General features: G+C 40.5%; 1 protein-coding gene across 1 annotated transcript; it reads right to left on the reverse strand.

Annotated features, from left to right (window-relative positions):
• Positions 1 to 948: 948 nt before the first annotated feature.
• Positions 949 to 7,742, reverse strand: gmpr (guanosine monophosphate reductase). Its single transcript, XM_051391407.1, has 9 exons — positions 7,399 to 7,742; positions 4,335 to 4,454; positions 3,918 to 4,001; positions 3,639 to 3,812; positions 3,465 to 3,546; positions 2,870 to 2,976; positions 2,267 to 2,309; positions 1,983 to 2,142; positions 949 to 1,813 (listed from the first exon to the last, which is right to left on the reverse strand). Exons 1-9 carry the CDS (start codon positions 7,483 to 7,485, stop codon positions 1,633 to 1,635), a joined length of 1,038 nt encoding a protein of 345 aa, XP_051247367.1. The 5' UTR covers positions 7,486 to 7,742; the 3' UTR covers positions 949 to 1,632.
• Between the last annotated feature and the right edge of the window lie 6,573 nt (positions 7,743 to 14,315).

Below are 14,315 nucleotides of genomic sequence, written 5' to 3' on the forward strand. Positions count from 1 at the left end.
TTGGCTTAGTGCGGAAATTGAGCAGAAAATAGCTCCCTCTTGTGTACAATAGGCTGCATGACATCCCAACCTTTTAAAATGGTGAAGACACAGAAGTTGTATGTTGGACTAATGTATGTTACATGAATAAAAGCAAATAGAGGACACACTTTACTGTACCAAAGTCCCTGTCATTGTAAAGTACAGAATGATGAAGATCCTGCACATTTCTCTTATGGGCTTAAGAATGAATTACACAGCAGAATAGATACATGCAGGGGCGTCCCACCTGTGAGAGCGCGCACCCCCATGTACTGAGTCTTTACCAGAGTTATTATAGTTTTGTATTTTTCCATTAGTTTTCAATTATTTCAGTTTAGTTTCAGTTTGTGGGTCTGCTTGTTTCAGTTTAGCTTTTATTGTTTAAACATGTTTTTTTGTAGTTTCAGTATTATTGCAGTATTTATGATGTTCATGGTATTACAATATAAACACTCTGAAAAGGCAGTTGACTCACAGTCATGTAGATATCCCAGTCTCAATAAACACATGCACTAATGCCTCCTTAAGAAATTTTCTGTATATATTTATTTGCTTTTTAATTGTTTTGTAAGAAAAACGATGTTTTAGTTTTATTTGATTAAGTCATTGCTTTAAATGACTTTTCCCTAAAGTTCCTTGCTTTTTTTTAAAGTACAAGAGAGCAACTCTTCAATGCAGCAGAAGCCACAGATCCGCCCTTGATTTACAATGTCAGGCACTGTGGAGGCAATGAAGTGAACTTCCGCATGCACAGCGGAGTCAATCAAGTGTAGTGCAAGTGTAATCTGGTTCAATTCAAATATGTCCTGTTGGAATACATAAATCTACAGGTCTTCATGTTCATCTCGCTCAGTGTAATCTTCCTGACACGCACAAAAAATATGATTTACACAGTTTATAAACAATTCACAGAATGATCAACACCAGTGAGGAAATTAGCAGAAGGTCCTGCATGCAGTTTATTGCAACATGATTTCTCCAGTGACAGTTAAAGGGTGACGTCTCTGAACATTGCATATTGATTTACACATTCATTCCAACATACGCTTTAGAAGTTTCCCCAAATGATCTTAGCACGAGTATCAGCCTCCCCCTGCTGAGTGTGTTTACATGCGATGTGTTAGCTTGCATTCTCGTTTATTCTCGATATGCTGTTAATCTAGACTACTGTGAAGTTAAGTTAAAAGAGTATTTTGAAAGATCAGCTCTGAAGTACACATGCCTCAGTAGTCTAGCTCTCTTATTCCCATTTCTCAGAACTGAGCAGAATTCATCCAAGCTGTTATGACATTTGCACGCAAAAATATTATGGCGTCTGTAAGCATGTAAACGCACTCGCTGTAGGATTAAGTTGATTACAGCGTGGTGATTCTTCAAGTCAAACTTTGAGTTTTTTTTAATCACAACCTGCAGGAGACTAATAGCTTTTCTGACAGCAGATATCCTGAGAGAAACAGGTTGGGTGGTCATGTAGAAAGATCTGTGTGGGTGTGCGTTTTTTTTCCTGTATGTGTTACACCTCTGCCCTCCTATCGCACATTTTAACTCGCTGATGCACGCACAATGCCTATCATGCAACCTGGGTGTGTGCGCTCACATGTGCAGGCCCTGCTAAGTGAACATTTGGCTGGATTGTTGTGTCACACGGATGAAGGTGGTTCTCCTGCTCAGCTCTTTGAGCTTCGCGGCACCCACGTAGGTGCAGGTGGAGCGGAGGCCCCCCAACACGTCACGGATGGTGTTCTCCACGTCTCCTCTGTAGGGAACCTCCACTGTCCTCCCCTCAGACGCCCTGAAATCAGAGGAGGGAGAAGAGGGTAGGACATGCTGTAGTTAACGCAGTACTCATTTTCAGTGATAACACGTACTGTAAATTCATTCCATACTTCTGAATTATTAAACTGAATACATATCAAGCATTCTATCAAGGGTAACAGGAATCCATGATATCAGTCTCTCACCTATACTCAGCAACGCCACCCACATATTTCTTCATGGCCGTGTCAGAGCTCATGCCGTAGAAGAGCTTGTATTTCTTGCCGTTCTTCTCGATGACCTCCCCAGAGCACTGGTCGTGGCCCGCGAGCATTCCTCCCATCATCACAAAGTCGGCCCCTGCGCCTGAGGAGCAAAGGCAAGAGGAGCCGTGATGGTTTCAATTTGTAGAGCACAGTCATACATGACGCCGATATTATGTGAATCATTTATTTATGAAAAGAACAAGAATTGTAGGTTGAATACTCACCAAAGGCTTTAGCTACATCTCCTGGGCAACTGCAGCCACCGTCCTGGGCAGAGACAAAAAAAAAAAGGTATATGGCTTCACACAGAATCACAGATTTTTCGTATTAATCTACGAGGCTTGGAAGACTGAGGATGCCCTCTACTGGCTGCAACCCAGTATTATTATCAACCTTGGAACCTTTATGCAACAAGATTATGGACTTTAAAAGCAAAAAGGGCTTAAAATAAGCAAATAAACCACTACCACCACCATACACTATGGATTAGGAAAGGGTCCTTGGATAATGTTTGTTAGATCTCTGTCCTGTAGGTTGATAGGCTGGACACACAATTAAATAACTTTAAGTTCTCTTTGAAGCAAAGAAGAACTAAATGCAAACTACATTGCCGTGCTTGTGTACATCCTCCATATCTGAAGCACATTTTAAGTCAAATGCGACCATCACAGCCCCCTTTTCTAACCTTTGAAGGATTCCCTTTTTTCTAACTTGACTGATGCCCACCAGCAAAATAAGACAGTTTTGACAAGTAGAGTATACTTAATATACTCTACACTAACTTGAGTAACCCCGGTTATTTCTCTGTACTGCGATGTGGGACTTACAGAGATAATGTGTCCTTTGAGTCCATGGGCTGAGTCTGCACACTCTATTACAGCACTTAGTTGTGGGTAGCCCACTCCTGTCTTGATCCTTGTCGTGCACACAGACCCTGTAACACACAGTGCACACATTAGAGAAAGTCCATCTTCATTAAACTATCCCCGCCTGTGTTTAATTCGCTGCTGCTCGAGTAACCTGTTTCCTTTCAGATCTGGTGCCGTCAGCTCAGATTGCTATTCGACAGGCTGGAGAAAGAAAACAGCAGCAGACTATCCAAAAGGTCGTCTACCTCATATGGAACAAGCTATTTAAGAGTATGTAAATTTCAAGTTGATTTAGCAAATAATTAGCAAATAATTTACCCTGGAGGTCTTTCTAATGTTATAAAGGCTAACCTACAGGTGATAAAACCATGTTTTACATTATTTACAAGTTGGACCATGCAACAAGTAACATGTGCAGTAACAGGGATTCAATGAGTCTACAAAGTAAAACTATTACTAAGGTTAAAACTCTCTGTGAAGCCCTGTGCTGCTCTGCATTTCCTCAGAGGGAGCACCCTCCTCAGACACGCTCAGACTCGTAGTAGCCACCCACCTGGCCCGATGCCCACTTTGATGATGTCAGCACCGGAGAGGATGAGCTCCTCCACCATCTCCCCCGTTACCACGTTACCGGCCTGCAAGGCAGACAGCATTAGCACATAAGACAGAATCTCACAGCACATCCCATAACTTGCCAGCCAGCTTAGGTGCAAGCCATCTCTCCTACCATGATGGTGTGTTTGGGGAACCTCTCCCGGACCGTCTTGACAAACTCCACAAAGTACTCAGAGTAGCCGTTGGCCACATCAAGACAGATGTACTTGAGGGCAGGGACGGCCTCCATGATGGCACACAGCTTCTCCAGATCTGCCTTGCTGCTTCCGGAGCTGGCGGCTAAATGCTGTGGAGAAAAGACACAACTGCATTTTAGTTATTAATACAAAAACATATGTGTAGTTATGTTCATGTTGCAAATGAGGAATAAAGGCAAATATGGTGATACTACCTCTAAGCATTCTGGATGATTAGCAGCAAAGTTTTTCCAGTCTTCTACAGAGTAGTGTTTATGAATGGCTGTAAAGAGGGTGTGCTAGAAAGAAAGAAAGACGAGAATACAGAAATGCAGAAATAATTTATATATTGGAGTACATTTAAAAATCTTCATCAGACTGAGTAGTAAATCAACCCATTCATAACTTCTGTTTTAAAGATTACACTTTTCCTGAGTCAATAGGTACTACAAAAGAAAGCAAAAAACACCCCAGAAGCTGGCAGATGTCTGTTTTTTTTTTGTTGTTCTGTGATTCCATGTCCAATGCTTGCAAAGACGTCTCAGTGGAAGAGATGTTGGCAGGCCCACACAGAGACAAAAGCACAAACACACAAACGATGCTATTATTTATTTCCTCATCCATTAACTCACTTTGCTGAGGACCTGTGCCATCTCAAACGTCCCTGTGGTGTCCATGTTGGCGGCGATGATGGGGATGCCATTGTAGGTCTGTTTGGAGTTTCGGAATGTGAAGGTCCTCTGAAGGTCCACCTGAGGGGAGACGGGTCTTTAATGTTACACTGTCTATGGGCTAAAAACCACAGGACAGGAGGATACTTTGTCTTCTTTGAGTTTGTGTGAAAGTGTTTAAACTGCATGAGGCTCGGCCTTCAGCTTTTTAGCGCTCAGCAGACCGAGCCAGAGGAGGAAGACTCCCTTTAGGAGGACAGACAGATAGAGCTATGAATGAACAACTGTGCAACTGAGAACCCGTGTATCAAATAAAGGTCGTTTATATGTCCATGACGTATGAGACTGTGTGTAGAAATATGGATGTTGAACTTCTTTCTGGCTTTGTCTCAGCCGGCGAGCTGGAGCTGAATAGGGGGACGCTGCAGATTTTTCGTGAAAATGGGAGCAGCTCATGTTCTGAGTCTTTGTGGTCATAATGACGACGCTCTGAATCATTTAGATCCAGAGGTTAGCTTAGCCAGTGCTGCTGTAATGTGATAAGCTACATGAAACAAGCAGGGCTCATTGTGACACACTAGCTGCTCCCTTTACAGTCAAGTATTTGTTTCTACTGGTGATGCAAGTCATGGCAATGATTCTTTTTACAAAAACAGTTGCAATAAATAAATCTTTTTCCAGTGAGTTAACATGACTTAACCCCTGGACTGTTGGTCGGTATTACTGTTGTGGTAGCTAATGTTAGCTAACTTCAGATACATTTTGGTAATGGACATTTGTGAGTCAGTACAGTGACTTTGTGTCTCCTACTTTTTGTACTGTTACACTACCTTTTAGTATTCATCGTTATCTTGTAAATATTATTGTGGCTTCAGTGTCCACTATTTAGCAAAAGTTAGTCTCACTGTAAAAAATTATTTAGAGAAAGCATATCGTAGCTTGGAACTCAATATTTCAAGCTATTATGCCAAACTAGAAACACATATACACTACAGGTAGGGTAAGATAGTATATTTTTATAAAGGTTTTAATTAAAAGTTAAGTTTAAGTTTAGTGTTTTTAAGCCATATTCCATTTACTTAAACGGCTTCACAGCACTGAATTCTATCGCTGAGTAGAGCCAAGACATTTATTATGCAAAACTACTTCATCTGTGGAAATAGGCAGTAAATAAACAGTACAAAGTGCCCCATAACCTTCACAGTGGACTCATTTTCAAAGCCACAGCAAAAATGAGGCTATAATTCATAATAGAGAAGAGAAAGAGGTAAGTGGTGAAAGAAGTATGAATGAAAAGGGTAGAGCGTTAAGTCATGCATATCTATGGTCTTGCTGCAGCAAATCAATATAGAAGGCCTCTTCTTTTAATACAGCACAGTGACTCAGGATTTTCCAGCCGATTCACCAGTAAATCACAACTTAGTATGACACATAGATCCAGTGGCTTCTGTTATAAAGCATTTTTATGACTTGTGCTATGAATTTGCTGGTGTAAATTTGCGTTAGCTCTGGATATAGCAGACATTTGTTAGATAAAATCTGTAAAATATTTGTAATTTTTACACTAATGGATAATTCTCTTTGTCTTTTTAGGTGTTTTTGTTGAGCATCTGCAAAAATCTTGGTGATGTCCAGATTGAAGGGACATGTTTCTGCTCAGTTGTGGTGCATAAGTACTTGAATACCGACCAGCTCACCATGTGGTGTCTTGTTATTGAGCAACTTTGTGGATGTCTGGTAAGCTTAGCTGCGGCAGGTGGATTTCTGTTCCTGCTAAATGCAGCAATAATTCAAACAAGAGCAGACAGGATGTAAACAGATGGATGCTTTTCGGAGTGCATGGACCATTAGATCTGGCTGCGGTATATTGGCTGCAGTATGCTGCAGTCATCTTATGTAGACTATTGATATATGAAATGTTATTTTAGGTGTTTTTTTTTATTTAGTTACTGTAGAGAAAGAGGGTTTAATGAGATAACAACAATGACAAAGATATAAATGGGATAAAATATAGAATTGGCTGCACTCAGTACATATCAATACACGCTCAAGTACTGTGTGTTCTCTGTGTCAGTGTATATATAATGCTATACCGATATCTCTGTGGCATATGGAATGTGCTCTGGTTCACTGTAACACACTGGTACTATTTTTAAACAGGTTTTCTGAGAAGTCTGCTGTGTCTCATGTTGCTTGCTCCCCTGTCAGGAGCCAACTCCCACCCACTTCCACCTTCCAACCCAAGATCTGGTGCCATCACAACACCGGTATCATGATCTTGGGTTGGTACCAGTCTCTGATCTAGTGACAGTTGAAGATAAAACAATAAGGAGAGGGTTGTGTTGTCCCAGAGAGCAAAATCAGTGTGTGCTAGATACACTGCGTCCTGTTATACCTGCTTAAAATGACAATGATTGATGACAAAATCAAGTCCACTGTGATCAAAATAGGTTTGGTTTTTTAACGAAATCTCCTTTTCTTTTGTTGTTTATAGACAGCTATAGTTTATAGCGTCTGTCTGGCACAGGCTAGCCTTGTTTTCATTCACCTTTAAGAAGGTCACTCCACTGTCATATGCCCCTTTCAGGGTAGCTTCTTTTGCTCACTTAAATACAAGGGCAGTGTGCACCTACTGGCTCTTAACACAAAACAAAGGGCACACAAATATAGAATTACACTGAGTGTGCACTTTTCAGCTTTCAGTCAAGATTATGGGGTTAATTATTGTCAATGATGCTGCTAGTCTGTATATGGATATCTCTAGTTTTCATCTGCAAATATGATGATGTGAGTGCAGCAAACAGGGTTAGTAGGCCCCAAAATTAGGGCCTCCTCCATGTATAAATAGTTAACATATCTGTATTGCGTCACCCACCATAGAGGCGTAAGCATAAGTGTACTTCCTGAATGCAATAGTAAACAGATTATACTCCTCCGGAGAAGAATCCTGAACAGATGGTTGATTGAACTGTAGCTGTAAGATTTGAATTACATTATCAGAGTACAACTAATTAACAGGACCAACCTCTGAGCGACTCTTCAGGCTGCTCCTCTTGGGTCTGAAGAGGACATCCTTAAAGTCCAGCTTGAGGTCTACGTCCACGCGAGGCATCTTTGATTCCCAGAACACTGATGACCAGGATAAGGATGATGAGGATAATGAGTATGCGGAGGAGAATCCCCTGAGGAAGGCTACTGCTGCAGTGGTTGTCACTGGTCCCAAGCCCCAACCACCAAACCCGAACCTCCAGGCGGCCAGCGTATTTATAGCTATAGGGGGCCCAGCCCAGCCCCGGCCCCCATGGCTTTATTTGGGCCTGGACTCCCCTCTCTCTCTCTCTCTATCCCCCTTGCTCTCTTTCTCCCTCCACTCCTCCAGCGTCCTCTCTCTCCCCACTCTCCTTCAGCAGAGTGGCAGCAGCAGCAGTGGCCAAGCTGGCAGGCACGCTGACGCATACACAGACACACACACACACACACACACATTCTGACACACACATACATGGCAGCACTGCAGTGGGTTGCGTGCTGCAGTGAGAAAGAGCACACCTGCTGTCCAGTCGGGGCATTGCTCCCTAAGCTACTGGCAGACAAACACAAGAGGAGGGAGGGGGGGAACTGATGGCAAAGAAAAAGAGAGACACAGAGGCAGGCAGAATAAAAGGGCACTGACAAGCACACTAAAATGTGAAAGTCATTTATTAGTCATGGTGGGCTTTGTTGTTTCTTTATACATGTGTTTTTATATTTATCTTTCCTTGATCAAGTGTGTTCCTTTTAAATTCTTAATGCATCCGCTGATCTGTCTTTTGTTCTGTTTTAGTATGTTGTAGACTGAGCATACCAGATAAAAGATAAAAAGACTGAAACACTTTGGTCTTGGAATACTTAAGTCTAGCAGTGCATCAAAGTTTAACCCGTTTGATGCACCAACAACTGATATCTCATGTTGGATAAAACCTTGTTTAGAACGTAGGCCTATTGTATGGTCTTGTATTCTCTATTGCATTAAAAAGCCCCTCCACTGAGAGTCATGTTTTGCTTATTATTTGGCCTGGATGTTTGAGCTTCACTGTGCAGAATTGGAGTTTGACACAAGAATGCTGTTTACACGTTCATCTGCTACAACTCACAAGATAGTCCTGAAAAGTCATTACAAAGACATAACTATACTTAATGCAACCATATCCCAGAAGAATCAATGAACCTATCAAAGGTTATGAGCAGACCAGTGTGTTACATTCAGTGGCATCTAGAAGTGACGTTGCAGACTGCAACCATTTGAATACAGCTCAGCCTTCTTCAGGCCCTATATCTATAGCCAGTGTTTTGTCTGTCCCTTCTAGGCCACCGTAGAAACATGGCAGTTCAACATGGTGGACTCTGTGGAAGAAGACCGGAGCTGTAGATAATAATATGTCTCATTCTCAGCTAAGAAAAACACTAGAATTATTATTTCCAGGTGATTTTATACTACAGAAAACATACATAACAACAATATCTTCTTCCTAAACATTACACACAGGACCTTTAAGTCAAGTTATTGACACAGACATACCAGCAGATCAAAGAAAAGCCCAAATAGTGCTGACCATCACTTGCCTAGCATTTATTATTTACTGTTAGTACAACGTGACACCAGTAGATGTCAGCATAGCTGAAGAAAACAGCTGCTAAATAAAGAGCAGAACCAGCGCCAGGGTCGAAGCTCTTGTTAAAGTGTTCCCTGGCAACTAGAGGTACCTTTATGATATTTATGTGTCTATTTGTCACTTCCTTTACAGCACTGTTATATTGTTTCTAACTTAGGTTTCTTTGTATCCGGTCCATGCGGGAAGCAGTTACTCCTGGAAGCATGAAAACTGTGAAAATTACCTTTTTACACAAACATTCTCTCATTTCCTGCACTGCAAGCTTCTAACAAAGGATTCAAGTGAATGGGGTTTAATCATCAGAACATTTCAGGGTAAACTCTGCATTTCCATATGAATGAAGGAATTGAGTGAAGTGAAAGTGATTTTATTTAATTAAATTTGTAACAAACTGAACTGGAATGTCTTGGGTGGAAGTAAATTGGCTGAATTCAAGAAAAAAGGTACAGTTTGATAACAATACACCTTTCTACACAAACGTTTAAAAGAATAACATAAAAGAACAAAGCTTGAACTGAATGTTTGTTTTTTTTTTAAATAATGATAATTTGCACTGGATCCACAGATATCTAACCTCATGCCTCATTATTATGTAACGGACAAGATCAGATTAATCTATACGCTATGATGTAAAGCAGTTAGAGTTTCTATAAGCCCACTGCTCTTCAACCCCTTGTGCACGTCACACTAAACTGCATTGATAAGAAGGTTCTGACTAAGGTCAGCCTGATAAGAAAAGAACAGTCTGCCTTGTACCCTATGTGTCCTGTGTCAGCTTGCCGCAGTCACAGCTGGAGTCTCAGGTGTTCATCTGAGTTACAGGCTGAGGCAGGAAGTAGGTGAAAGTGCAACAAGTAGCTGTCTCTGTATGTACATGCAGGTTTTACTGCTTGCATGGGATCAGTCACTATTGCTGTCTGAACTAATACACAATGTTCAGAAACTTCCCTATATGAAAGTCTGGGGTTCATTTTGTTGTCATATGAGTGGCTTTTGGGATGGCAGTGTCAGTCAGTCATCTCTTTCATCTGAAATAACTTAACAACTGTGGTCATGAACGTTTGTACAGATTCACGGTTCCCACATGATGAATCCCACTAAAACCTTTGGTCTTCCCCTTTTCCTGTAACTGTTGTTCATATTTGTGGTTTTTAGTGAAATTTAGAGACATTCATGTCACACTCTAAAAAACTAAAACACTAAATTGTTGTATCAAGTTAATTTATCCTCTAGTGTCATCATCGGGTCCAAATTTGAATTTGTCCAATACTTTGATTTACTATGAAATAGTTGTAAAGCTAATGACAATCTAATCAGCTGTGCTTGTACTCTGTGCTTTGTGAATTTTCCTACTTAAAGGATGCTTGCACGTTAAACTCACATTATGAACATGATAAACATTATGTCTTCTAGCATCAGCATGATAGCATTGCCATTGTGAGAACGTTGCCAGAGTTGGCATTAGGCTTTGGTTCAAACCACTGCTGTGCCTACGTCTCATAGAGCTGCATAGACTCTGGTTCATATACATATTTTTATAGTCAGTTCGACAATCACTGTGTTCACTACCCATGTATTATGCAAGTTTATAGGCACCGTGGAGAATATTTAAAAAAAACATGTTCTTTACACAAGAAAATGGTAGCATTGCAGATGTTTTTTGCTGGCTTATATTTGCTCAGACGCATACTTGGACATGTCGTGGGAAATACCAAAAACACTACAGTAATTTACCCTATGGATACATTTTAACAGTACCACTCTATATAGATATATTGTTTTCTACAGACATCAGACTAGATAGTTTCTTATTTTGGTAAAGAAACAAGTTCCATTTTGTGCTATCCTTTATGAATTTGAAACTAAACATTAAAAAAACATTTCTCTTCTTTTTTGACATTTAACAATTTTTATATTTTCAGGCCTTTGCGGTCTAAATGAACTCCAGACATGTTGAAGTGGATGAGCTAATGACAGCACTTAAGTTCTCTGCATAGAGAACATTTTTTAGCCATGCTGTTTACACTCGTCTAAAACTTCTAAAAGAACACAGATACACACACACACACACACACACACACACACACACACCACACAGAGAGAGAGAGAGAGAGAGAGAGAGAGAGAGAGAGAGAGAGAGAGAGAGAGACCAGATTATCTTACCCTGTATTTACTTACCAGCTGACGATGCCATCCAGAGATGGGCTGTTTGCCTTGAGGAAACTTATCTCAACCGCATTCAGAGGAGCTGTTTTTCCCTTGGCAGTGTGTCATTGGGCCGAGCAGATGTGAAAACCACATGGCAGTGGGTGGGTGAAGTTGGTGAGGATCTTTGATGTTTTCTTCCTGGCATGACTTGAAATGATAAGAACTTAAAAATTCTATTTGTTTTTCTATGTGAGGAGCTCAGGTAATGAAGATGAAGAAGAATCTTTTCCACCAGGGTATATGTGCTGCTTTGTGTTGTGGGGTTTGAAGTGATGAACTAGAATTTAAACCCAGGAGACCGCGCTGAGCTTCATGTGTGGCACTTCCTCTTTCTTTGTAGGCCCTGGCTTCTGCTTGGACAACACTAAACAGGCATTAGTGTAAAAATAACAAGAACAAGCTTGAACTCCAGAGAGGTGGGTCAAATGCCATTCTGGATTAACAAGAAAGCATGGCAAGACAAGTAGAGGAAGGGGGGAGTCTTGTAGAGCTATTTTCCTACATGCTCCACTCTCTTTTGTTTCCCCTAAGTATATAATTATCTATTAAAATAAATATTATATAATTGGACTGCAAAACCTAAAAGTATTTTTCTTTGAAATTGTGAGACCCAAATTGAACTTCCATTCTTTGTCAAGTCAGTTATAGATGTAGCAGATGTTTCTGTGCATCTGTGAAGTAACTTAACACTGATGGGAGCAGTTCAGGCCAGGAGGAAAACCTCTCTATCTCTCGGAAAATGGACCCAACAGGCCAATAAACACACAGGGAGCCAACAGCGCAAATTGTTAGATACGGATCTGTTATGACATTAAGGTAGGCTGGGATTTTTTTAAATTTAAACATTTACAGTAAGGGATTTATTTAAAGGAAATGGCTACATTCTTCCAGTAAAAAATCGTATCCCACCTAAAACACCTTCCTGTGATTTAAATGCTGTTTCCTATCATTTATCTTCACACGTGTACAACTTTACGTGTACTGGTAGCTTAGTTTGAGAAACTCTTTTCTCCAGCAGTAACAAAGTGAACAGTAGCTCCCAGCTGACTGTAGACATGTGCTCATAAATATGGGGCAAAATCTCCTCTATTATGTTTTATTGACTGTTGCTGTTGGCTACATGCACAATAGAAAGGGGGCATTCGCAAAATAAAGCCAATAAAACCTGATACAGTAGAAAGATGGTTTTTGGCATCATATTTAAAGGAAGGTCTGAATCCACGGTGAGCTTTCTGGTTTAAAAAAAGAGATTTACATATCATGTTTTTTTTAAAGGGTGGTCCTATTCTTTAATTGTTTCAACAAATCATTAAAAGGGCTGTAAATGCCCCACATGCCAGGGGCATTTTATTGAAACACGATTCCAGTACAACATAAAAATGCAAAAGATTAGGCAAATCCAAAATCCACAGTCTCCAATGAAACCACTAAGCCTTTTCAGTTTTCTCTTTCTATTATTCTCTGACATTGGCTTCGCATGTCACCTCCCACCACAAAATCCATATTTTGTTGGAAATTCCTCAACAAGAGATTAATGCAGTTTTGGATTAGTGTGACAAAAGCAAATGTTCTCAGATTGTCACGTGTCAAAGAGATTAACACCTCTGCAGTCTTTTCATGTTTTTCCACTTCTTTCTTTTACCATATATCATAGTACCATAAGTGTAACCAGCTTTTTGGTTTTTTTACATGAGTGAGCTTTTCCTGTTTGTGTGCTTCAACTTCTTGTTACTGGGTAAGGGCAATGCTTCAGCCCTTCTTGCGGCATGCGCATGTACGTGATCTGTATCAAAACTGCAGACAGTATGAACAAAAACCAGCCACTGTTGTGAGGCTCATTGTCCTACTTACAGATGTTTTTCATTTCACTTTATTGTATCTTGGTTAAAGTCTAACCTTAAGTTAAACAACCAGTTAGCGTTATATCTGGTGCAAGTTATTGTGGTGTTGTTTTTTTCCAACCTGCAACCTGCAAGTTCTGCATGGCTGACTGACTAAAAAACACAGCACTTTACTCATCTCCCTCCCCGCTGTCATCAGTGTCCTTGGAGTTTGTTTAATGGCAGTGATGCCCGTAAGCAAATAAAAAAGGAGATAAGATGAGAAAGAGAGAAGCATTCGTATCCAGAGGCTCATGAAAAGACAGAGGAGTTCAGGGAGAGAGGGGGGTAAAGTTAGGCTAATCGATAGCTGCTGTAATTCACTCTTATTTGCAGACTTTATAATCACAGTCCAGTGGAGCTTGTCATTTCCCATCAACTTCGAGAGCCTCTTTGTACCACAGACTGTGCAACTCTCAAATCCCTTTCCTCCTCTGACAATGACAAATGTCGCATTGACCTTTCAGTGTGCGACACACCTGGGGAGCTGGAGGAGTGAGGACTAAAGTCATGGCAGCTATTCGCTCCACACAGCAGGTGATGAGAAAAACCCTTTTTGCCCTTTCTCTTCTCACCACGTCTCTTCTGATACCTCTAGGGCTCGATTGTTTCAAGACAGCAGGTTTACTGATTTATCTTGACAAATAAGTGATGTAACATTTTAATTGACCCTTCCTTAGTCCCGCACCTTTTTGAACCTTGAAACTTTCTCTTTTGCTGGTTAATCTATAATCGATTGGTAGCTAGTTAGCTAGAGTTTGCTAACATTAGCTATCATTTTAACTAGCTAGCTAACAATGAAGGTAAATTACATAGCTAGTTAGCTTATACATTAGCTAACTTAAGATATATTTACACCCACACTTGCTTTCATATTGTTAACCATTGTAAAAATGTGGTCTTTTCAACATAGACGAGCCTCGTAGGATTTAGGAAGGGTCATTTGAGGGAAATCCAGGTTTAATATCTTTCAGTAAATCTCTCTTAATATGTAAAAATGTCATTGTCATTATAAAGATCACAAGTCAGTCTAGAACAGTTAGTTTTACACATTTTCTGCTTGGTTACCCCTTTAAACCCCTCATCATAGGTCATGGCCTTAGTGGGCATCATTTATGAGTCATTGTCACTGAGTGATCAGTTCTACCAACCAAAGAGATTTTTCCATTTGTGGTGAGGTAAAAGTATCCAGTATTTCACAA

This window comes from Dicentrarchus labrax, unplaced genomic scaffold, assembly GCF_905237075.1.
Source record: "Dicentrarchus labrax unplaced genomic scaffold, dlabrax2021, whole genome shotgun sequence".
NCBI lineage: Eukaryota > Metazoa > Chordata > Actinopteri > Moronidae > Dicentrarchus > Dicentrarchus labrax.

Bases quoted from the DNA above. Each gene is read 5' to 3' on its own strand.
- gmpr (XM_051391407.1), bottom strand. From the start codon at position 7,485: ATGCCTCGCGTGGACGTAGACCTCAAGCTGGACTTTAAGGATGTCCTC. The intron at 3,813-3,917 runs GTAGTATCACCA...TTTTCTCCACAG, and splicing joins ATCATCCAGAATGCTTAGAG to CATTTAGCCGCCAGCTCCGG. The intron at 2,310-2,869 runs GTAAGTCCCACA...GTCTCTGCCCAG, and splicing joins TCAAAGGACACATTATCTCT to GACGGTGGCTGCAGTTGCCC.